This window comes from Ovis aries, chromosome 8 (genome assembly GCF_016772045.2).
Source record: "Ovis aries strain OAR_USU_Benz2616 breed Rambouillet chromosome 8, ARS-UI_Ramb_v3.0, whole genome shotgun sequence".
NCBI classification, from domain to species: Eukaryota; Metazoa; Chordata; class Mammalia; order Artiodactyla; family Bovidae; genus Ovis; species Ovis aries.
In genome coordinates, this window is record NC_056061.1 from 67396879 (window position 1) to 67423025 (window position 26147).

Consider the following 26147-nt stretch of genomic DNA (forward strand, 5'->3'; position numbering starts at 1 on the left):
ATTAAAAAGCAGAGACATTACTTTGCCAACAAAGGTTCATCTAGTCAAATCTATGGTTTCTCAAGTAGTCATGTACAGATGTGAGAAGTGAACCATAAAGAAGGCCAAGTGCCAAAGAACTGATGCTTTTGAACTGTGGTGCCTGAGAAGACTCTTGAGAGTCCCTTGGACAGCAAGGAGATGAAACCAATCAATGAAATCAACCCTGAATATTCACTGGAAGGACTGATGCTGAAGCCGAAGCTCCAATCCTTTGGCCACCTATTGCAAAGGGCTGACTCACTGGAAAAGACCCTGATGCTGGGAACAGCTAAGGGCAGGAGGAGAAGGGGATGACAGAGGATGAGATGGCATCATCGACTCAATGGACATGAATCTGAGCAAACTCTGGAGATAGTGAAGGTCAGGGAAGCCTGGTGTGCTGCAATCCATGGGGTCACAAAGAGTCAGACACCACTTAGTGACTGAACAACAAATACCAGAAAAACCATTTTCTACCCCAGATGTGGTATTCTGGTATGAAAGGGATTTCTCTATTTATCCTGCAATAGCATGAACTTCAGAAGAGCCCTCCTTTCTACTTGGTACCACTAAGACACAAAAACCTGTGGAAATGCCCCTCTTTTTCTTAGTTGGCTAATTTATTAGCAGCTAAGTTATGTCTTGATTGCTATGCATGTTTCTACAGTCTTTGCACCCTGAAGACTATGCTGGTAGCAGGCTTGTAAACAGAGGGTCTTGGGGGCTGGGGAGTAGAAGGCAGCAGGGTTTTCCTAAAGCTGAAAAATGGGAATCTAAGCATCTAATTCAGGATGGTAAAAAGATGATGAGAGAGGGGAAGCTGACCACTAGGGCCATGATAAGACAGCAGAGCTGAGAGCTGGTAGTGCTTCCTTTGGCTGTGAAGGGCAGTGACGACCCACATGATGGAAATCCAGAGCAAAGAGAGAATGCCCACGAATGGAGCCCAGGAAACAAAAAGCACATTTAAAGCAGCCAAACTCCAAAGGTATCCTTCCTCTGCTTACGCTAGGTATGCTAGGTGCCTGCTTCTTTCGTTTTTGTTTTTTTTTTTAAATTTTACACAAGTTGAAAAAGACATCAAGATCTATCATGTTGGTGAAGTGAGGCAGGGCTGATCCTCTTCTATGGATGTGCATTAAGCCCTACTGCCCACATATCATTCATGATTGCTACTGATGTTATCTTAATCTATAATGAGGGCATCCACAGAAATCTCCTCTGATGCTTTCTCCCTTACCTCTTCCAACTGCCCACTCTGTGAGCTCACAGTATCACTGAACAAGGGCTCTCGGTAACAGGAGGTGGTGGGGCCAGCAAGAAAGCATGCATGTTCATGCCTTTCATTTATACCACGGGGTTCATTCTCCCCTCTCCTGGTCCCTTACTGGTTTCACATATCCACTCACTACCAGCAAAGTAATTAGTTTATTTAAATTTTTTTTTGATTGAAAGTCAATGCTAATGCCCAAATCAGAATTTTCACCTGGTAGAGAGTTTGATAAATAATACCTAAATATCCTTCAGAGTGTCTGTCTAGGCAGTCATGTCATTCCAAAGACTTTTTACCTTTTCCACTCATGCCAAAGTTTCAACTCCTGCCTATAATGAGTTAAGCTTAGAAAGCATTCAGAAAGGTCTCACCTGTCATTACCAGATTGAAATGCTCTTCTCTGATGCCATGCTACACTTGGGGTAATGCCATAGCCACGTGATTGACAACAGCATGTGATAAAAATGCTTTTCTGCTATTTTCAGTAACCAAGTTCACTCCTCCCCACGAGAGATACCCGCGTCATAATAAATTTCACACCAGTGTATCATCAAGAGGCTCCAATGAGTTTGGGCTTATATATTAGAAAGAGAAAACTAAGGATACTTACAGGAGGCCCCAATACAATTGGCTCTGCTTGCAAATACTGCCCCATGGACAACGGTGGGTTGTGGTATAAAGCCCTTCTGGGAGATGGTGCTCTTATGGTGGTCATGTATCTTCTCTCTCTTCTGGGAGAGAGGTCCCTCCTGGCCATGATTTCTTTCCCAGGTGACACTGGCCTCCTTGGGGACAGATGCCTTCTTGGCGAAACATCTCTCTGTGACATCTCTCTTCTCAAGGCAGCTTCCTTTCTTGGTGAAAGATGTCGCATGGGTGACAGATCTCTCCTAGGTGACAAATGTCTTCTGGGTGACAAATCCCCTTTGGGTATCAGACACCTCTTTGGTGAATTATCTCGACAGGGTGAAGAATCATATCCTGGTGAGGAATGGCGGCTGGAGGGTGAGAAGTCCCGTGGGGAGGAGCCCGGCTCTGAAGACAGCATGCAGTCTTCATCCATACAACTGGGGATGTCTAACCTGTCTTTGTCTGGTTCTGAGTCTGTACTTTTGCTCTGGAATAACCTCTGGTATTCTGTCATCTGAGCATCTTCACATGAGTCACTTGGTGTCATCAGCTGAGTAACCTGAATACTTGGCAAGGTAACCAAATAGCTGATCAATGAAGAATGCCCCAGGGAGCTATCAGAAGGAACCCCATGGGGCACAGCGCCAACATTCACAGGCAAGGAGGAGAATCTAGGAGGCTGGGGACTGGTGCTTCTTGATCGTGTTTTTGGTGTCAAATCTCCTTGGTCATCAAAGTCATCATCGTCTTCGTCGTCGTCGTCATTATCATCTCCATCTTCACCGTCCGATTCTTCAGCATCTGAGAACTGATGATCAGTTGAAATGCTGGACATGCTGTGCTTCTCACTTGCCTTGTGCAAATCTTCCATCGTTTCTGAAGCAATTGAACAAACAGAGTGAACATCAAGATTCAAACAAGGTTAGAAGCTCATTCAGATGCCATCTCTTTGCAAAAGCTTCCTCAATCCTCCAGCCCCTAGAGACGGTCATCTCTGAACTCCTATAACATGAACACTTACCTCTGTGACACTGATAGGTTCTGATCTTTCTATGTAGCTATCTGGTTTCATTCCTGCCTACAATATGGCCTCCAGAGTAGGAACTTTTAGCTCAGGCATCACACCACTCATAGAAAACCCTCAATAAGTGGTACATAATGTTGTTAATGATGATATTAGAGGAAAAAGAAAAGCAAGAACCTGTCTCTACAAGTCAGGAGGTCCAGCTGATCCCCAGATTTTCTACTGAGGTTATTGATGGACATTTTTTTTCTACTGGATTACCTCTTGATCAAAAAAATAAGACATTAAAATGCTTTTCAAATTTCCCAAAAAGTATCATCATAAGATTTAAATCATCATTACAAAGTAAGTGCAATTAGATTTCCTTTATGGTTCTATTCTAATAATGATAAAATTATTTTCACAGTAAGGCATTTCTACTTCTTCAGCCAAAACTGAAATGCATTTCTTTTCGCTAGGTCTCAAGCAATTCAATGTGTCAGATTTCTCTTCTGTGTTTAGTATTTAGTAAAATGAAACGTGATCAGTTTTTTTTTTTTTTTTTTAATACCTATATTTGTTTTACCCCTTGGCCACAAAGCTCCAGCATGCACAGTAAAGAGGTCAGTCAACTTAAGTGTGAATACCTGCTTCCTCGGTTTCGGTATCATCGACTGATGTCATTGAGACCCCCAACTCCAGGCATTTCTTCATGTGTGCTTTAGATTTCATATGCTTTGTTAGGTTTCCTAGAAAATACAGCCAAAAAAAAAAAAAAGAAGAGCAATTAACTGGTTACCAAAATGTGATGACTGCTCCAAAATTCAGTGTGAAATGAACTAACTTGAGATAACACACATTTGTTTCTACCCCCTGCTCCTTGCCTCAAACTTAAGAGGAACAATTTGGCTTCTGAAGATATGAACCCCCGACAGCTTCAGCCCAGTCTCAGGTTGTCTTTGTTCTAGAGCTGTGGAAGTCCAGGCTCATATTATTTCAAGTGGAGACTCAAGTCTGACCGAGAATCCCAGACTTTTCTGGCTGAGAGAGGATCGAATACCTTTGGCCCAGTTGGGTCTGCCTTCTTGGGCTCCACATAAACAGGGTGACACAAGCTGGGTCACACATCTCTGAGCAATTTTAGAATAAACTATTGTAATCAACATAGTCCCTGGACCCCAGACCTTCTGTCATCAATCAGATATAGATTAAATTGGCAGGATGCTCACTTGTCAGAAGAAAAAATAAACGCAAACTGATGTTGGGGCCAATCCTGTAAATGAATTCAAAGATCCAGATAAATACTTAGCTAACTACTTATTGGGAACATTAATCTTAGTATTTAGCTTCTATCCATCTGACATATATGAGCAGAGTTTATGACAGCAACTTCTAAAGTTCCAGAGCAGCAAAATTCCTTTCTTATTTACCTTGAAACTCCCACTGTTCTAAGAACAAAGGATGTATTATGATGGTGATATAGGCTTCCCAGGTTGCTAGTGATAAAGAACATGCCTGCCAATACAGGAGCCATAACAGACTGGGGTTTGATCCCTGAGTGGGGAAGATCCCCTGGAGTAGAAAATGGCAACCCACACCAATATTTTTGCCTGGAAGATCCCATGAACAGAGGAGCCTGGTGGGCTACAGTCCATTGGATCGCAAAGGGTCAAACACGACTGAAGCGACATAGCATAAGCACAAACTCTTGCATCTTCCATACACAGATAGTTATATAACTGTCCCTATGTATAGTATAAATGGTATATAATGATGCCCACTGTATTGTAGGTTCAGAGTTCACAGATAAGGAGGGCTGATTGTATAATTATACATGTACCTAATTATGTATGTTAGTGTGTTTCTATGTGTGCATGCTCAGTCGCCAAGTTGTGTTTGACTCTTTGTGACTGCATGGATTGCAGCCCTCCAAGCTCCTCTGTCCATGGGATTTCCCAGGCAAAAATACTGAGTGGGGTGCCATGTTCTCCTCCAGGGGATCTTCCCAAACCAGGGATTGAACCCAGGTCTTCCACATTGCAGGCGAATTCTTTACAATCTGAGCCACCAGGGAAGCCCCAAGATACTGGAGTGTGTAGCCTATCCCCTCTCCAGGGGATCTTCCTGACCCAGGAATCAAACTGGGGTCTCCTGCATTACAGGCAGAGTCTTTACCAGCTGAGCTACCCGGAAAGCCCATTCCACATCATATATATAACTAGTCAAAAGAAATGTAGGAACTAATTCAGCTATAAGGGCCATATTATCTTTGTTCTTTGACACTGCTTTAGTCACATAGCAGCAAATGCTTTAAGAGTAGGCTCACTGAATCCAGGCGGAAACTCTGGCCTGCTAAAATAGTTTGTTCCTCTTGCAGGAGTTTTTGGCTTACTATTAATGTAATATATGAGCCACAACTCTAAACTGGGGCACCGTTATTATTTTATTTATATTACTTTATTTTTTAATTAGGGAAAGTGAAGTCACTTAGTTGTGTCCAACTCTTTGCAACCCTATGGCTCCTCTGTCCATGGGATTTTCCAGGCAAGAATACTGGAATGGGTTGCCATTTCCTTCTCCAGGGAATTTTCCTGACCCCAGGGATTGAACTCAGGTCTCCCACATTTCAGGCAAACTCTTTACCATCTGAGCCACCAGGGAATCCTTAACATGTGGCTTATTGCTTATATACCTATAAATTTAATGTGCTATTTTTGTAACTCCAAACATGGAAATATTTCCTGGCCCATATTGCTCTTACATAACAAAAAATTATACCTCTAATTTTTCTAAAGATCTCAAAAATTCTTATAGACAAATTATCATGAGCTTCCCTGGTAGTTCAGCTGGTTAAAAATCCACTTGCAATGGAGGAGAACCTGGTTCGATTCTTGGGTAGGGAGGTTCTCCTGGAGAAGGGATAGGTTACCCACTCCAGTATTCTTGGGCTTCCCTGGTGGCTCAGATGGTAAAGAATCCGCCTGTATGGGGAAGACCTGGGTTGGGAAGATTTCTCGGAGGAGGGCATGGCACCCCACTCCAATATTCTTGCTTGGAGAATCCCCATGGACAAAGGAGTCTGGCGGGCTACATACAGTCCATGGGGTCACAAAGAATTGGACACATGATCATCAAGAATTAAAAAATTTGTAAATTAATGGAAATCATCTGCTTCTGTAAGGGTGCACATAATCTGTGTGTGTGGATAGATGTGGAAGTTAGTTAAGTCAAGATAGTTTATTTAGATCTTTTTATGTGTTTCTTCTATTTTTCTTTCTTTCTGTTTCAAGTAAGCACTCAGGCTTTGGGCTCTCATCCTCAGGGTAGGTTTATAGTTAGAAATCTGGCTCAGAAATGACCCTGCCCTGACTTTGGCTTATTGAAGTCTTGAATGTCTGAAGAATTACAGCAAAGAGAAAGCAGCAAGATGGCAGGAAAGGGTGTCTGGAGAAGTGATATAGGCAGAGAGGAGGTACCAGTCCTGCAAGAGCACTCTGATTCTGTACTCAGATGATATGACAAGAGGCAGCTGGCTGGAAGTGAACACTGGCGATGGGTTTCCCAGGATGATTTACTCTTTTCAAGATCCTAAGACATTTATACTTTTCCAAAGGGTGACAAGGAAACTCCGATAATGATCAAGAATAAATTATTTTCTGCTAAAACTCCAAGACAATGGCTCAGAGCCAAATTTAACATGATAGAAATATCTATCCGACATTTCTTCAGGTACAGTTTCAGGAGGCTATACCCAGTCAACTCACATGCCCAGGAAATATCAGTTGTAATGACCGGTGGATCAGCTGTATTTCTTAAAACCAAAGTTTATATATTTTTATGTCCTAGGGAGTCTCTTACTGAAGTTCCACATAAAAGGCTTGATTGTGCAAAAGTGGATGGTATTTAAAGGACCTCATATTTATCTCCTTTGAAATGCAAATGAACATTCCCTCCCCCTTTTTGTGGCTTCAAAGAGGCATAATTGTAATATAAATATCTTTTTATTAAAGAAAAAAGATATGCTCAGAGGCAACACATTTACATTTCTGACAAACCAATAAAGACAATTTTGGATTTGGGGTATAAAAGAAAGTAGGTACACATTTCCCTGCCAAAGATAGTTTTATTTGATATTTATTTTTCTTGATGGGTAGTGGAGCAGATTAATTAGTATGCAAATTAAAGTAAAAACATCAGAAAATGTTCGTGTAAGGTTAGTGGTGGGGTGTCTATCGGGTTCCATTAGTACTTCCACGTGTGTGTATGCTCAGTCATGTCTGGCTCTGCGACCCCATGGACTGTAGCCCACTAGGCTTCTCTGTCCATGGGATTTTCCTGGCAGGAATACTGAAGTGGGATACCATTTCCTCTCCAGAGGATCTTCCCGATCTGGGGATTGAACCCACACCACCTGCATACTTTGACAGTAAGTAGTAAAATATACTTCTATAGAAGTCAAATCACCTCTATTCCACAACTATTTGTATTCTGAAAACACTAGGTTTATGAACATTTTCATAATTTTACAAAATGATAGAAATATGACCGAAGCAACATTTTTTTATAAAATATTTTCAGGTAAGACTATTTGTTAAAAACAGACTTATTTTTTAAAGACAGAATATCATTTCAAGGCAAGTCTTAGTTTTATGAGATTAATAGCTGTGGCCTGAGAGTAAGAAATTGTCTCTGAGCTCATAAATACACAGAACACAAGCGATCAAATTTCTATACATAATTAATGCAAGTGTGGATGGAGGGGCCCACCCGGGACTCTGTGGGTTTCTACATTATTAATAATCTTGAAACTGACCATGGGGCACATGTTTTCTTCCCAGCTGCTTCCTTGCTTTTCTAATGCCCTGGAATGGGTTGTCTCCCTGCAGAATTTCAATACTGGTGCAAAGATTCTCTAGACCACATAACATTTCCAACAAGAAGTAATAGCTATGCAGGCAATTCTTAGCCACTTCCTTCGAGACTACTAGCCTGGACCTAAGTCTATAGCTTTTACTTCAGTCATAAAAGGAGCCTCACTGTCTCATACATCTTCAGACCACTTACAGAAAGAAAACACATTTCATGAGTGTCACATTTTCACAAAGAAAACCATCTAATTGTCGATGACAGTTACAAAACGGTATTCAGAATCTGGAACAACCATTAAAAAAAAGTTTTCCCTCTTAAAAAAAAAAAAAATCAGACCGGTACCTTTTGTTTTGAAGGCGAAGTTACATAACTTGCAGACATAAGGCCGGACATCAGTATGCGTGCGGATATGCTTTTTGAGCATGCTCGGTTTCTTACAGCGAATCCCACATTCTTCACAAATGTACTTTCCACGTCCACGTCCTCTGACATATACATAGTCTTCATTTGATTTATATCTGTTAAAAAAGGGAAAATTCAGTGTGTTTCCAAATACTTTGCTGCTGCTGCTGCTGCTGCTGCTAAGTTGCTTCAGTCGTGTCCGACTCTGTGACTCCACAGATGGCAGCCCACCAGGCTCCCCCATCCCTGGGATTCTCCAGGCAAGAACACTGGAGTGGGTTGCCATTTCCTTCTCCAATGCATGAAAGTGAAAAGTGAAAGTGAAGTTGCTCAGTCATATCCAACTCTTAGTGACCCCATGGGCTGCAGCCTACTAGGCTCCTCCATCCATGGGATTTTCCAGGCAAGAGTACTGGAGTGGAATGCCATTGCCTTCTCCCTCCAAATAGTTTACATGATTCCAAATACTAACATGTTTCCAAATACATGTTATATATATAAAATCAAAAGCTAATCACTTGCAAGACAAAATTTTAGATGGGTCTTTTACAATTATTCAACTTTATTTCTACAGATCCAGTGAAATCTATGCAGTACCTGGAAGAACTTGGTAACAGATTTGGCATTGTAAATAAAAGGGGATTTTTTTTCTATGTGGAATTCAAAATGGAGTTGGCTCTTCCATGAAATGTGACTATATGGACTCTGTATAGAAGTTCAAATGGGCTTATATAAGCCGCAAAGAGTTGCAGCACTGTGCACCTTACTGCTTCCAGATTTGGATACCAAGAAACATCCAAAAAGTTATACTAGCATACTTAAATCATCACATATCACTTGTTAACATTACATCATCTAAGATGTGCATTCACAACACATATACCCCTCTAAATTGCTAGAATAAATATAACTGATTATAGAATTCTTCACTGCAAGTTTCTACTCTATTTTTACAATCCTGGCACGAGAGTCAGAAATTTCTAGCTTACACAGGCTGAGCTGAGCTCACCAACTGTTGCCTACAGATTTGATCTGTTCTTCCCAAGGACCGTAATTCTGTACTGAAGTGAAGTCTAAATTTCAAGTGGCTTCTGGAAGGTACTGTTATATAATAAAAACTAGAGATTCTATTTTTCAATCAAATTTGTCTTTGTTTCTGGAAGGGTTTATAGAGAGGTTTGAAAGGATGTCTGAGGTCATCCAATTTAATTAAATCAGTAAGATGAACAAAGTCTTAGGTATTCACTGTAATAATCCATGGAAGAAAGCTACCCAGTGATCACCATCGGTCTCATTTTGTTCAGCATTTAAGGAAACATGATCCATCATAGTGTATAGCAGCATTCTACTGAATAACTCAGTAAATATCATTATCTCTTAAATCACAGGCTAGAATTATGGGTCTACTGCCAAAGATATTTCTTTTGAGGATTCTTTTTATAACTTCCAAAGGTAAAGTGACCTACAAACGCCCTAACTCAGTGTGTGCTGACTTAAAGGTCTTAGATTTAGTCTTTTTTTTTTTCTTTTGTTTGTTTTTAAATATTCTAAGAGCATTGCAAACTTCTCTATTTTGTTCCAGCTAATCCATCATCAGGAATAAAAGCAAATTCACTTTCATTCGTCCAAACCACTGAAGGATTTTTAAGATAGAAAATCCATCCTGTCAACTCTGCTATGGATACTATTTGATCTTAACATTATCTGTTTTTCAGTCAGTACCAATCCAGGTGAGAATTAAGTAGTATCAAAAATATGAATAGTCAATTTTATGTACTTTTTAGTCCTTTAAATCTTTCCCCTTTTACAAAGAATTTCCAAAGTCAACTTTTTCTTCAAAACTATTTTGAACTTTATCTTTTATCTCATTGTCTTTGTAATAAAGCAGAAAGGAACCTAAAGTTGCACAATATGTCACCTTTTAATACCAATATTCTCTGCCCCAAACTGGATGAAACTACCTAAGGACTACAGAATAAAACAAATAATTTCATAGACAGCAATTCTTCTCCAGGGAAGGGTACTTCAAGCTTCCTGTGGTACATCATTGTACTTCATGGAAAACACATTTTATTTTCAAATAATACTATTTTAAATTCCTTAGCTGATTAACTTGCTTCCAGAATGAAAATTAAGTTCTGTATAAAATATAAATGTATTAGAAAAATCTGTACAAATAAAATATTTACCCTTCAAAAGTTTTACAGACCCATAAATCTTGATACAAGAATTAATGGATTTTTGAAGAAATATGGCAACCTACTCTAGTATCCTTGTGTAAGAAATCCCATGGACAGAGGAGCCTGGTGGGCTACAATCCACAGGGTCACAAAGAGTTGGACATGACTTAGCAACTAAATAACAACAGCAATGAAATTACTAGGTCTATGAATTAGACAATATAGAACACATATACACTTAAAAATTTGGTCAGTAATTTTTTTTCTTTTTTTTTTTTTGGAAGTCATCACTTTGCAATGGCAAACTAAGAGGTTTTAACACATTTCTTGGAATAAACAACTGGTCACCACCAGGCAGAAGCTGGATCACAGATTAAGGAATGAATGGGATATAGCCCATAAAGGGACAATGAAAGGAAGAGGAAATGAAATATCGGCACAATCCTTTTGGATCGTCAAAACACAGTAATAAAATGTTCACATATGCTTTTCATTTGCATCTTTTGTTAGTGGCGATGAGCTTCCCAAAGCATGCAGCCCTGTGAAGGTCTCACTTATCTAGCACAAGTGCACTGCTCTGAAGAAGACTGCTGGACACAAGGGTTGACTCAGTCACAGGAACTTCTTGGGCTCTGAGGAAAGATATTATCTCTGTTTCTCTTGTTTGTGTTAAAAGATGAGGAATGTCAAAAAATACTGAGACAAGCTTCATGACGACAAACAACTGTGGTTTCAGCGGTGACAATACTCAGGCATCCACCCAAAGGGGGCCAACCCTATGAGGTAACCAGCTTCTATAATCTATTTCCAAATGGTAAATCTATGTGAGAAACTGATATCTTGTATTACCAACGCCAGCTGTGACTGACCATGCAGAAGCGTGGCAGAGCGGAGCTACCACACGCCCAAGGTCAGGGGCAGCGGCTGGGAGGAGCTACCACACGCCGGAGGTCAGGGGCAGCGGCCGGGAGGAGCTACCCCACTTCCGAGGTCAGGGGCGGTGACCAAGAGCGCCAGGCTGCGACAAGCGCAGGAGCGGCAGAGAGGGGCTACCCCACGCGCGAGGTCAGGGGCAGCGGCGGCGAGGAGCAACCCCCGTCCAAGGAGCTGCGGCTGTGTGGGCAGAGGAGGGCTGAGAGGAGCTACTCCACGTTCAAGGTCAGGAGGGGCAGCCTGAGGAGATGCCCCTCGGCCAAGGTAAGAGAAACCCAAGTAAGGCGGTAGGTGTTAGGAGAGGGCATCAGAGGGCAGACACATTGAAACCATAATCACAGAAAACTAGCCAATCTGATCACACAGACCACAGCCTTGCCTAACTCAATGAAACTAAGCCATGACATGTGGGGCCACCCAAGATGCCCGGGTCATGGTGGAGAGGTCTGACAGGATGTGGTCCACTGGAGAAGGGAATAGCAAACCACTTCAGTATTCTTGCCTTGAGAACCCCATGAACAGTATGAAAAGGCAAAATGATAGGATACTGAAAGAGGAACTCCCCAGGTCAGTAGGTGCCCAATATGCTACTGAAGATCAGTGGAGAAATAACTCCAGAAAGAATGAAGGGATGGAGCCAAAGCAAAAACACCACCCAATTGTGGATATGACTGGTGATAGAAGCAAGGTCCGATGCTGTAAAGAGCAATATTGCATAGGAACCTGGAATGTCAGGTCCATGAATCAAGGCAAATTGGAAGTGGTCAAACAGGAGATGGTAAGAGTGAACGTCGACATTCTAGGAATCAGCGAACTAAAATGGACTGGAATGGGTGAATTTAACTCAGATGACCATTATATCTACTACTGCGGGCAGGAGTCCCTTAGAAGAAATGGAGTAGACATCATGGTCAACAAGAGTCCAAAATACTTGGATGCAATCTCAAAAACAACAGAATGATCTCTGTTTGTTTCCAAGGCAAACCATTCAATATCGCAGTAATCCAAGCCTATGCCCCAACCAGTAATGCTGAAGAAACTGAAGTTGAACGGTTCTATGAAGACCTACAAGACCTTTTAGAACTAACACCCAAAAAAGATGTCCTTTTCATTATAGGGGACTGGAATGCAAAAGTAGGAAGTCAAGAAACACCTGGAGTAACAGGCAAATTTGGCCTTGGAATGCGGAATGAAGCAGGGCAAAGACTAATAGAGTTTTGCCAAGAGAACGCACTGGTCATAGAAAACATGCTCTTCCAAAAACACAAGAGAAGACTCTACACATGGACATCACCAGATGGTCAACACTGAAATCAGATTGATTATATTCTTTGCAGCCGAAGATGGAGAAGCTCTATACAGTCAACAAAAACAAGACTGGGAGCTGACTGGCTCAGATCATGAACTCCTTATTGCCAAAGTCAGACTTAAATTGAAGAAAGTAGGAAAACCACTAGACCATGCAGGTATGACCTAAATCAAATTCCTTATGACTATACAGTGGAAGTGAGAAATACATTTAAGGGACTAGATCTGACAGAGTGCCCGATGAACTATGGAATGAGGTTTGTGACATTGTATAGGAGACAAGGATCAAGACCATCCCCATGGAAAAGAAATGCAAAAAAGCAAAATGGCTGTTTGGGGAGGCCTTACAAATAGCTGTGAAAAGAAAAGAAGCGAAAAGCAAAGGAGAAAAGGAAAGATATAAGCATTTGAATGCAGAGTTCCAAAGAATAGCAGGGAGAGATAAGAAAGCCTTCCTCAGCGATCAGTGCAAAGAAATAGAGGAAAACAACACAATGGGAAAGACTAGAGATCTCTTCAAGAAAATTAGAGAGACCAAGGGAACATTTCATGCAAAGATGGGCTTGATAAAGGACAGAAATGGTATGGACTAACAGAAGCAGAAGATATTAAGAAGAGGTGGCAAGAATTCACAGAACTGTACAAAAAAGATCTTCATGACCCAGATAATCACGATGGTGTGATCACTCACCTAGAGCCAGACATCCTGGAATGTGAAGTCAAGTGGGCCTTAGAAAGCATCACTACGAACAAAGCTAGTGGAGGTGATGGAATTCCAGTTGAGCTATTTCAAATCCTGAAAGATGATGTTGTGAAAGCGCTGCACTCAATATGCCAGCAAATTTGGAAAATTCAGCAGTGGCCATAGGACTGGAAAAGGTCAGTTTTCATTCCAATCCCAAAGAAAGGCAATGCCAAAGAATGCTCAAACTACAGCACAATTGCACTCATCTCACACGATACTAAAGTAATGCTCAAAATTCTCCAAGCCAGGCTTCAGCAATACATGAACCGTGAACTTCCAGATGTTCAAGCTGGTTTTAGAAGGCAGAGGAACCAGAGATCAAATTGCCAACATCCGCTGGATCATGGAAAAAGCAAGAGAGTTCCAGAAAAACATCTATTTCTGCTTTATTGACTATGCCAAAGCCTTTGACTGTGTGGATCACAATAAACTGTGGAAAATTCTGAAAAAAACAGGGAATACCAGACAACCTGACCTGCCTCTTGAGAAACCTGTATGCATGTCAGGAAGCAACAGTTAGAACTGGACATGGAACAACAGACTGGTTCCAAATAGGAAAAGGAGTACGTCAAGGCTGTCTATTGTCACCCTGCTTATTTAACTTCTATGCAGAGTACATCATGAGAAATGCTGGGCTGGAAGAAGCACAAGCTGGAATCAAGATTGCCGGGAGAAATAAACACCTCAGATATGCAGATGACACCACCCTTATGGCAGAAAGTGAAGAGGAACTAAAAGCCTCTTGATGAAAGTGAAAGAGGAGAGTGACAAAGTTGGCTTAAAGCTCAACATTCAGAAAACGAAGATCATGGCATCTGGTCCCATCCCTTCATGGGAAATAGATGGGAAACAGTGGAAACAGTGTCAGACTTTATTTTTGGGGGCTCCAAAATCACTGCAGATGGTGACTGCAGCCATGAAATTAAAAGACACTTACTCCTTGGAAGGAAAGTTATGACCAAACTAGACAGCATATTCAAGAGCAGAGACATTACTTTGCCAAGAAAGGTCTGTCTAGTCAAGGCTATGGTTTTTCCAGTGGTCATGTATGGATGTAAGACTTGGACTGTGAAGAAAGCTGAGCGCCAAAGAATTGATGCTTTTGAACTGTGGTGTTGGGAGAAGACTCTTGAGAGTCCCTTGGACTGCGAGGAGATCCAACCAGTCCATCCTAAAGGAGATCAATCCTGGGTGTTCATTGGAAGGACTGATGCTAAGGCTGAAACTCCAATACTTTGGCCACCTCATGCGAAGAGTTGACTCACTGGAAAAGACTCTGATGCTGGGAGGAGGGGATGACAGAGGATGAGATGGCTGGATGGCATCACCAACTCGATGGACATGAGTTTGAGTGAACTCTGGGAGTTGGTGATGGCCAGGGAGGCCTGGCATGCTGGGATTCATGGGGTTGCAAAGAGTCGGACACGACTGAGTGACTGAACTGAACTGAACTGAACTAACAATTTAGGGTCAAACAGATAACATTATTTTGTCCTTTAAATATAATTAGAATAAATTCATGATCATGGAAAGTTGTAAATTATAGATCTGTTGTAGAGATAAGGTAATTACATCACAATCTCCAAATGTGGTTAATGTCCTTTAAATTAAAAAAAATTTAAACCAAATATCTGGGCTTTTTCTTCAATGTGACTGGATTGAAGATACTTTTCTATCAAAATCTAAAACTTGACATTACACACATGTAATTTTTCTTAACTAGATAGATAACAAAGTCATTGAACCTTATCATTTGAGTTTCTGCAACTCAGAATTCTTAAAAAGAAATTCCTAAAGACAGAGAAACTATCACAGATCAGAGGAGGCTGGAGAAACATGCAAAATGGTGCTCTGGCTTGGTTCCTGGAAGAGAAAGAGGGTAGTGCAGGAACTGGTAAAATCCCATTTATCTGGAGTTCAGGTAATAATAAAAACAATAAAACCAACTGGCTTCCAGGTACGTACAGGAGTGTGCAAGATTGCATTTTTGTAATGCAAAATAAAAATATGTCCATTAATAACACAAGTGGTTGTAAAAATAATACTAAAGAATGAACAAAGTTAGATGACATCAAAAGTCCAGCAGTTTAAATTAGAGGTATGAAAATTTAAGGCAGAGGTTCAAACCATATACAATAAGATATTTTTATTAAAAGCAAGTCATGAAAGCATGGGCATAAACTCATTATCTGTTACCAAACAGACTTCAGAAATGTGTATACAAAAAGAATTTGCTTTATGCTTCGGACCAGAGGAGGTATGATATTTTCCACACAGACACTCAGGACCATTAACTCTGATGTCTAATAGAATAGTTGACATTTGCACTTATGTTTCCTTACCCTCCTTCAAAGATTTTAATTCGAATAGGCTCAGTTTGCTTGGATCCAATATCCTTATCTCCATGAATATCTCCTTTCCCTCTTTCCTTTAAGATACTTCCCACTAGTTTCCTTTCTAGTTTGCTGCCAAATAAAAAGGATGCATCTGGTTTCATCTGCAGGAAAAAAGAGAGAATCATTTTGTATGCATTCCCTAAAACACAGAGGAAGCCCACGTATTCCACTCTTTCATGGTCTCTGAAAATTAGCCTAAATTCCATACTAAAAGGCCATGGGGTGGCTACATAAAAGGGACAATGGGGATAAAATCAGAAAAGAATGACAGTTTCTACAGAATAAATTCAACATTCTTTTAAAAACAAGACCCCATTAGCACAAATACCGTGCAACACTAATAAAAACACTAATAAAAACTAATAAAAACAAGTGCTGTATTTTGGAAGTAGCAATTCAAGCAATCTCTATGCATTTCAAAAACATTCTCAAAAGTTATTAAAGAGAAATGGTAACTGAAATATATGTACATTTTATATATTTTATATTTATAAATCCTCCATTTACTTTTTTATTAGCATAAATTCCAAAATGGCCCTTATTAATACTTTTATAATTTTACACATAAGGCAATAACTGTTCATGCAGAAGCAAACCCACTAATCCATGGGAAAATGAGTTGAGAGAAATACATATGTATTATAAATATAAAATAAATTTTAGTAAAAAGTATAGTCAATGGGACCAACTCTTCCCCCAGAAGTTGGCAGAGCTCAGTTCTGACATCCTGCAGTTTCCTTTGTCGACTGAAAAAAGATGTGTAACATGAGAGTTGTGAGTTGAGTTTTATTTGAGGCAAAATGAGGAAGAGTTGACTCATTGGAAAAGACTCTGATGCTGGGAGGGATTGGGGGCAGGAGGAGAAGGGGACGACAGAGGATGAGATGGCTGGATGGCATCACCGACTCGATGGACATGAGTTTGAGTGAACTCTGGGAGTTGGTGATGGCCAGGGAGGCCTGGCGTGCTGCAACTTATGGGGTCACAAAGAGTCGGACACGACTGAGACTGAGCGACTGAACTGACTGACTGAGGACTGCAACCCGGGAGACAGCACTTTAGATAGCCCTGAGAAACTGCTCCAAAGAGTTAGTGTATGTGTGTGTTAGTTGCTCAGTTGTGTCTGACTCTTTGTGAACCCATGGACTGTAGCCCGCCAGGCTTCTTTGTCCATGGAATTCTCCAGGCAAGAATATAGGAGTGGGTTGCCATTCCCTTCTCCAGGGGATCTTCGGCCCAGGGATCAAACCCGGGTCTCCTGCAATGCAGGTGATTCTTTACCGTCTGAGACACCAGGGAAGCCCCAGTGGTAGTGGGGAAAGTTCAACATACGAGATTTGGTGAAGGGGGTGTTCAATGCCATAAAGCACTCTTCTTACAAAAGGTTTTCTGCCAGTCACAGGGAGCTGATGTCACCATGAAGGGATTTAGTACTTTTCTAGAAATGAGGAGATGCAAGGACTGGAAACTACTCATTGGCAAAGACCCTGATACCAGGAAAGATTGAGGGCTGGAGAAGGGGGCGATAGAGGATGAGATGGTTGGATAGCATCATTGACTCAATGGACAAGTTTGAGCAAACTCCAGGAGACAGTGAAGGTCAGGGAAGCCTGGTGTGCTGCAGTCCATGGGGTTGCAGAGTCGGACACAACTAAGGGAGTGAGCAACAACAAGGACTGGAATCGTGGAATCAGTTCCTAAAAAATATCTACCTAAAGACCTGTTCCACCAGATTCCCTGGAGTACAGAGTGTCTCACTCTCCATGCTGAATACCCTTCAGGGCATGTCGAAGATCAACAGCTACAGAAGCACAGGTTCAGATGCAATCTCCGCCGAGGCAGATGGTAAATGCCCTTGGCAAGCACCAATTTGTAATTGACACCTTCCCGACCTTTCCTCTCTAGTGCTCACTCCTTGTTCTATGTCCTCATTTCCCAATTTCCTGAATTCCTCATATCAACAAAAAGTCGATTTCCTAGGTCACTAACCCAGGTTGTTCAGAAGGGGGAGGAACTCTAAGGAATTAGCCCCTGAGGTGGGATTTCACAGCACCTGGCCAGAGAGGTACCTTGTGCTTGGGACAGTCCTAAGACCCTCATAACTAAGTTCACATCAATGATTAAGGCCTATCTGCGGAGGATTCTGGCCACCGTGGCCTTCACTTTACTTGTATCTTTTTGGTCGTACATTCTTTACTACGTTATTCTGCTCAGCAATCAAATCTACAACACAGAACGCTTTCAGAAACAAAGTTTGTTACCTGAGCAAACTGCTTCCAAGCACTTGACGATGTCAGTTTGCCAGTTCCAGGCCGGTGCATAGCAGCCAGAGTATAAATTTCTGCAGTGATTTTTTGTTTGGACCTCAGAAGAGCCAGTGTGGTCTTGGTGTTCAATCCAGATGGGTTTGGGTTACAGGAACTAATGCACCATGAAGCATAAACCGAGGATTTGAAGGTGGCCTGCTGCACATAATTGGGTTTTGTATAATTCAAGAAGCACCAACTCACAGTTGTCGTTGTCCGCAGACTGGGGAACTGAAGAATCTGCTGGAAATCTACCATGTCCGTGAAAAGAAGAGTTGAATTCGCCACTTTCCCACTTGGGCCTGAGGCCCTGTGGACCAGCACACCAGCAGGCAGTTTCTGGCCCTTTCCTTGCTCTTCGAGCTGACTGTCCCCAGGTGGTAAGGAGGAGGTCTGAGGGCTCATGCTCATATCAGAGGCTGTCTCGTCAATGTCCAACTCATCTGAGGACTCTTTGCTTTCCGAGGGCCCACTGGATGACTTCTGCCCCAGGGGGGATGCTCGGGAGCCTGGCATGACAGGCTCCCTTGAGGGCACGCTGGAAGAGGGATGGTCTTGAGATGAGGAGGGGGACAGCGAGGAGAAGGAAGATGACCCTGACGCCAAGCCATCCTTTGGCTCGGAAGCACAGCCCTGTCGAACCAGCTGGGGTTTCTGGGGGCGGGAGAGATCCTTCTTGATGTCTGAATTGGTCAGCTCCACGGCGCTGAGCTCCTCCACGATCTGTCCATACATCTTTTCTTCCTTGACTCTTTTCTGCTGCTTCGTTTCCATGAAGAGTTCTAAGCTGCTGGCTGGGGAAAGCATACGTTTGCTGCCTCCTAGGGTGGCCACGCTGTCAGAGGTGGAAGGTAAACATAAGGGGATTGAGGATTCCAAGCCAAGGGGTAAAGTCTGAGGTACTTTCCAGATGGGGTATTTTTCCAAGCCTGCATGCTGCCCCAACACCTGGGCAATGTTAAATCCTATCCCTTGCATGGCCGCGTTGGTTACCAGGGTTCTTTGGGTCACATTCTCATCAACTTTGCATATGACAATGGCAGGGCTGTTCTGCCCAAGCATCTGAGAAATGCTTGTGTACATGACACTCCCATAGGATGGGACGTGCGTCTGGATCCTAACAGGAACCACCGTTCCCGGCAAGGACTGCAAGGGCCCAGTGCTCGCTGAGGCGAAATCTTCCTGAACAACCTGCTCAGAGGGAGTATCTGTTGACTTGGTGCTCTCCCCAGAGGGAAACTTTGGAAGGAGGTTCTTTGACGGTAGCCCTGATGTTCCTGAATAACCTGGGTAGGCTTGATCTTTCGTGTGCGTGTAATCAGCGGATTTCTTTCCAGTGTGTTCGGCCAAGGGCTCCAAGGGGTAGCTGGGGTGAACTTCTGCCTGGAAAGAAGGCTTGCCATAGCTCTTCGGAGTGTGCTGAGCAAGAGGATGGGGGAAGTGTGCCTGCCACCAAGGGGGCTGCTGGGCTGGTAAGTGAACCATACAGACGGTAGGATACTGGAACTGAAACAAGGCGCTCTGGATTGGAGAAAACGGGAGAGCCTCCTGATGGGGAAACAAATGTGGCTGTTCAGACAAGTGCTTGCTTGCAATATAGGATGTCGGTTGTATCAAGGGATTTCTCAGAGATTCCTGACTATCCAGGTGCAGGATCTGCTGCTGGGTCAGGTGGAGGGGGCCTGAGCTCAGCTGGGGGCAGGGACCCACGACTTGCTTCCCTGGGTCCTCCGCCGGGAGGGGAGGGAGCACGGAGCACGGAGCGTGGGGCCATGTGGACCTGAGGCTGGCGTGCAGATGCTCCAGCTGCTCCTGCTTGACACCCAGATCCGCACCGGCCTCCCCCTGGGAGATCTCGGGAGAGCCGCTGAAGGACGCCTGGCGCACCAGAAAGCACTTCTTCCTCTCCCGGGACGGGGACAGCGCAGAGGCGGCCGACGCTCCGGCTGTGGGCGCGTGGGACAGGTTCCCATAATCAAATGACTTGCTCCGAATTTCTGGGACCTCCGTGGGGTGAGGACAAGGCATCTGCTCAGATGAACAGCGTCGCATCTCCTTCTGGTGATGGTGGTGGCCAGGGACTGACAGTGAGTAGGAACCGGCGGGGACGGTCAAGAACTCCGAATGCTTCCCGAACTCATCTGGCTTGGAAGCCGCAAGCTTCATGGTCTCCTCTCGATCGAAAGACATGGAGAAGCTGGAGCTGTGGGACAGGTTACTCTCTTGACTGGGGCTGCGGGAGAGGCCGGTGCCTGTGGACTCAAAGCTGGATTCCCCGGAGGAGTGCTCCATGTCCGCGAGTCGCAGACGCTTCTTTTTGGGCGGCAGCTTCTCGGCCGGGAGCTGGGAGAGGGTCTCGCTTCTCTGGGGCCACTGGAACTCCTCCACAGGCTTTTCCGGCTCTTTGCTCTGCATTTCCTTCTCTTTCTCCGGCTTGTCCGGCTCCTCGGTCACACGGATCTCCGGGACTTGGATGTTGTGCTGGCGCACCAGCCGGGGCGGCGCGTGGTAGGGTGGCGGCGGCGGCGGGACTTGGGGCGCGGGGGACGGTTTCCCCGCGCTCTCCGCGCCCTCCCCGGGCGGGGCCCACTCCGGGCTCACCGGGGCTTCGGAGATCTCGCTGTCACACGTCTCAGAGGGTGATGAGACTTTCTCCTGGGCGCTGGCCACAAGTTCAGCGGACTCGGACCGCTCGAAGGAATTGGGGCGGCTCAGCGAGTTGGTGTGCTGAATCACAGAGATCACATTTCCAGGAGGCTTTCTGCCCGCTCCATCCGATTGCTTGTCCGGATCAGCCGCCAAGGGTGACTCCTCTGACCCGAGAGAGGGGCTCCCAGATTGCAGTGGGGGTCGACACAGGTCAAAGCGCTCAGAGAGCCCGTGAGAAAGGTTTTCCTGTCCAGCCAGGCCGAATCCACTCCTCGTGCCTTCCTGCATCTGCAGCTTGGACTCGTAATCTGCAGTCGCGATGCCCAAAGGCGTGCTGCTGCAGATCATGGGGGTGTCCTCCTCGTCCCCGACGCTCTTTTCTTTCCGGCGTTTTCGAGTTTCGCAGGTGGTTCCAAACATGGTTGGCATGCCCTGGGATGGAGCCGAGGGATCCATGAAGTACTCTCCGCCATGTTTTAATGGGCTGATGCAGGCAACATCCCTGTAGTTTTGCTTCGTTGTCTCAGAGTCCTCCCACTTCTTATAGGTTTTGCGGCAGACGTCATAGTCATAGCTGACCCTGTCCCCAGGAATCAATTTCTTTTCCTTCAAGGATGGACCTGTGATGCTTTTGGACACCCTGCCATGGTGGTCTCCCTCCAGATGCCCCTCCTGGACTGAAGGCAGCTCAAAAGCTGCTTGTCTCCTTAACATGCGCTGAGGTGGTATGCCTACCGTTCCTGGGTAGAACACATCATCGGAGCCAGTCATCCGCTCATCAAATGAGTGACTTCCTCTCAAAGAAGGAGGAAGACTTAAATTAGTTGCTGAAGAAGTTGGCATTGAGTTGCTTCGAATAAGGGGTGAAGAGTCAACTGGAGCTTCGAGGAGAACTGGGCTGCCACCTTGGAAATTGGCTGGATAAAGTTTTCCTTCATTCCTGATAGATGATGGAATTGTCTGGGATTGTCTTGACTCACTGTTGAATTTGGTGGATTTTAGCATGCCTGTCTGACTGGGGTCAATTTCTGCCTTGCTTGGAATCAGCTGTGAAACAGGATCTTCAAACATCTTGACATCTAACCTGGTGTTGACGTGAGGTAATGAGTCCATGGTGCCCTTCCTACCCATCGTGGCGCGTTCCTGACTTGTGGTAGTAACACTGAGTGTATTTCTTGGACTAAGCCGACAGTATTTTCCAAAGATGATTTCTTCATAAGACTTCGCGTTTGTGTTTGGAGGGCTGATCTGCTGCTCTGCACTTTCTGAGCGGGAAAAGTAACCAGAGTCAGTGCTTCCTTTACTGTGCGGGCTCAGAAGGTTCAGAGATGGCTCAGAATCTTGTCCTTTTTTCTCTGACAGTCTTAGTGCAAGTTTCTGTTTAACTGTGTGAGAGTCATCAGCCTTAGTACTTAAAGACGGATTTGGTAACATATCAGAGCCAATATACTGAGAGCTTTCATTAGGTAAAGGAATTCCACTTTTGGGGATAATCAAAATCGGCACCTTCATTGGACCTCCCAGCGATTCTTCCAATGACCCATGATAGCCACCTCTGCTGGCCATTTCCAGTGGAATGGGTGGGCCAGGACTCATTTTGTCAGAAGCCTCAACAAACAAAGAACTCTCCTCATCTGTGTCTGTACTCTGTTCACCATCTGAATGTATTTCTGCTTCTACATCAATAAAACCAGCCTCTAGATCCAATTTTGATACCGCTGACTCTGTGAAAGGGACTAATCCTGCCTTAATTGCATGGGCATGTGACTTCCTGTGCTTGTACAAATTGCTCTTCGTCTTGAAAGAGAAACCACAAGGTATACATGGGTATGGCCGCTCACCGGTATGGGACCTAATGTGTTTTTTCAGTACGCTGGGTTTGGCACATGCCCTGCTGCAGTAAGGGCAAATGTACTTGCCGGGCTTTTTGGGTTTGTGCTCTTTTTTGTGAGCATCTTCAGACTGTTCTAGACTTTTCTGGGAGTATTGGCTATAAGCAGGGTTCAGACTTGAAATCTTTTTTCTAGGATAACCACCACTGTGGCCGTGTATAGGAAAGGAAAATAGGTCCTCAGAGGCAACAGATGGCAAAGGGCCAGGGAAAAGCCACGGAGGGCCTTCGAGGCTCTGGTGTGGCTTGTTGCTGTGCATGACCCCCTGTGGCAATGAGTGCTGAGGGAAAGAGAGTGAATGTTGGCATGAATAAGGACTTGGACGGTGTGGTGGGTATTGCTTCTCTGCCACTTGCTGGACCACTTCACTAGGTGAGGCCAGTTTCCCAGAACCAAAGAGTTGTGCTGATGCTGTGTTTCCAATATGCTCAGGATCAATTTGCGGTTGCCGCTGTCCTTCTTGACTGCCAAAAGTGCTCATCTTAATAACAGCTGATTGTTCCTGTCTCCATCTACCTGATGCTTTATCAGTTTCTCCAGACCTTGAGGTAGCTTTTTGTCCTAGAGCTGTGTCCCCAGTGTCCATTTTGTCACACAAGGTCTCAAGTGCTAGTTTGCTTGAAAGCCGTGCAGACTCATGGAGTGTCTTCAAAGCTGTCCCTTTCAAAGCTTGCTTGCTTCCATGTTCCAGGGTGTCTGCAGACTTGCTGAGTTTTCCTTCTCTTTGGAACCTTCCACACCCACCCCGTAGTCTGTGGGCATTTGATGGTATGTCCTTGGACCGGGGCTATAACACAGTTCTCTCCATTGTAGAAATGTCCATCCAAAAGCTAAGTGCAAATCTATAAAGATTTCTTATGGCATTTGAATATTTTCAACTAGGATGAAATTGGGATGATGAATAGTCTAGGAGAAATTCTGCCCATCAACTAGAGCAAAGTTCAACTGTCAGTTTCACTAAGACAAAATGGTCTGAAAGAAAACAGAACAAAACACAAAGAGATTGTCAATAACAGTTATCAAGTAAGAAACTAAAACCAACCCTAAATATACAGCCTGAAATTGGATACAGTGAAAATATGTTTATTCCAAGAAATCCTTTTTATATCTGTTACATTAATTCCACAATTAAAGGTTATTAATTGCAAATTTAATATTGTCATAAGCATAAATCTCTTAACTTTTGGTCACCCTTTTAAACCCTCCTTAATCTTGATACAATAACAGCATTTGAGGGAAAACTTTTGATATGTATTATTTATAAAATCATAAAAATTTTCAAAGTCTTCATTAACATAAATTTAGAGCTATTGCTAACCAAGTTTTATGACTTACATGCTAAGTGTACTACATATTTCTCTATTTAGATATGTTAAATGTATAATATGATATAATTTACAAGTATATAATACAATGCTAACATAAAATGTTATATGTATTATATATAATGTTAACATAAAATGTAAGTATATTTTATAACTTAAAAACATTGATTAGACTAAGGCTGGCTGCAAGAATTAAAGATTGTCACAGAGCTTTGGAAAAGGCAGAGAAGTGCATCTAAATAAAATAGTTATAAAATCTTCGTAATATGGATGAAAAAACAGATTTTGGGGAAAGTTAAAAAATATAATGTTTACCTGAGTGGTTTAGAGTTCTCATGGGCATGATTGTCTTGTCGCTTCCTGGGTAGAAAATAAATACAGTTAGGAAATATTGCTCCATTAAACTATAACGTTGCCAATTACAAATGTCAATTTAAAACTCATTATATGTAGATCTCACAATGTTATGAGATGTAATGTAAGGAGATGGCAAGAGTGAACACTGACATTTTAGGAATCAGTGAACTAAAATGGATGGGAATGGCAAATTTAATTCAGATCACCATGATATCTACTACGTGGGCAAGAATTCCATAGAAGAAATGGAGTAGCCCTCATAGTCAACAAGAGTCCAAAATGCAGTTCAGTTCAGTTGCTCAGTCATTTTCGACCCTCCGTGACACTATGTACTGCAGCATGCCAGGCCTCCCTGTCCATCGCCAACTCCCAGAGTTTACTCAAACTCATGTCCATCAAGTCGGTGATGCCATCCAGCCATCTTTCCCAGCATCAGGGTCTTTTCAAATGAGTTAATTCTTCGCATCAGGTGGCCAAAGCATTGGAGTTTCAGCTTCAGCATCAGTCTTTCCAGTGAATATTCAGGACTGATTTCCTTTAGGATGGACTGGTTGGATCTCCTTGCAGTCCAAGGGACTCTCAAGAGTCTTCTCCAACACCACAGTTCAAAACCATCAATTCTTCAGCACTCAGCTTTCTTTAGAGTCCAACTCTCATATCCATACTACTACTGGAAAAACCATAGCTTTGACTAGATGGACCTTTCTTGGCAAAGTAATGTCTCTGCAGTCTTAAAATGAAAGAATGATCTTGGTTCATTTCCAAGGTAAACCATTTGATATCATAGTAATCGAAGTCTATGCCCAACCACTAACGCCAAAGAAGCTGAAGTTAAATGGTTCTATGAAGACCATTCAACCTTCTTGAAGGTTCTATAAGACCTTCTACAATTAACACCAAAAAAAAAAAAACCAAAATGTCTTTTTCATCATAGTGGACTGGAATGCAAAAGTAGGAAATCAAGAGATGCCTGGAGTAAGGCAAGTTTGGCCTTGGAGTACAAAAATGAAGCAGGGCAAAGGCTAACAGAGTTTTGCCAAAAGAACACATTGGTCATAGCAAACATCCTCTTGCAACAACACAAGAGACAACTTTACACACTAACATCATCAGATGGTCAATACCGATATCAGACTGATTATATTCTTTACAGTTGAAGATGAAGAAGCTCTATACAGTTAGCAAAAACAAGACTGGGAGCTTACTGTGGCTCAGATCATGAACTCCTTATTGCAAAATGCAGACTTAATTGAAGAAAGTAGAGAAAACCACTAAGTCATTCAAGTGTGACCTAAATCAAATCCCTTACAATTATACAGTGAAAGTGCCAAACAGATTCAAGGGATTAGATCTGATCAACAGAGTGCCTGAAGAACTATGGATGGAGGTTCAAAACATTGTACAGGAGATGATAATCAAAACCATCCCCAGGAAAAAGAAATGCTAAAAAGGCAAAATGGTTGTCTGAGGAGACCTTACAAATAGCTGAGAAAGGAAGAGAAGTGAAAGGCAAAGGAGAAAAGGAAAGATATACCCATCTGAATGCAGAGTTCCAAATAGTAAGGGGAGATAAGAAAGCCTTCCTAAGTGATCAATGCAAAGAAATAGAAGAAAACAATAAAATGGGAAAGACTAGATTTTCTCTTCAAGAAAATCAGAGATACTAAGGGAATATTTCATGCAAAGATGGACATAATAGCAGACAGAAATGGTACAGATCTAACAGAAGCAGAAGATATTAAGAAGAGGTGGTAAGAATACACAGAAGAACTATATAAAAAATATCTTAATGACCCAGATAACCACAATGGTGTGATTACTCACCTAGGGCCAGACATTTTGGAGTGCAAAGTCAAGT

The 26147-nt window shown here is 43.0% G+C and overlaps 1 protein-coding gene across 18 annotated transcripts in view; it reads right to left on the reverse strand.

Annotated features, from left to right (window-relative positions):
- HIVEP2 (HIVEP zinc finger 2) overlaps window positions 1–26147 on the reverse strand; it is a 218819-nt gene that overhangs the window by 7534 nt on the left and 185138 nt on the right. For all 18 annotated transcript variants that reach the window (XM_060419743.1, XM_042253541.2, XM_060419747.1 and 15 more), the window contains 6 exons: window positions 24248–24292; window positions 18022–23579; window positions 15707–15861; window positions 8139–8314; window positions 3575–3676; window positions 1905–2800 (listed from right to left, as the gene is read on the reverse strand). In XM_060419743.1, the coding sequence (XP_060275726.1) occupies window positions 1905–2800; window positions 3575–3676; window positions 8139–8314; window positions 15707–15861; window positions 18022–23193 (6501 nt within the window). In that variant the 5' untranslated portion in view covers window positions 23194–23579; window positions 24248–24292. The remainder of the gene's footprint in view (window positions 1–1904; window positions 2801–3574; window positions 3677–8138; window positions 8315–15706; window positions 15862–18021; window positions 23580–24247; window positions 24293–26147) is intronic.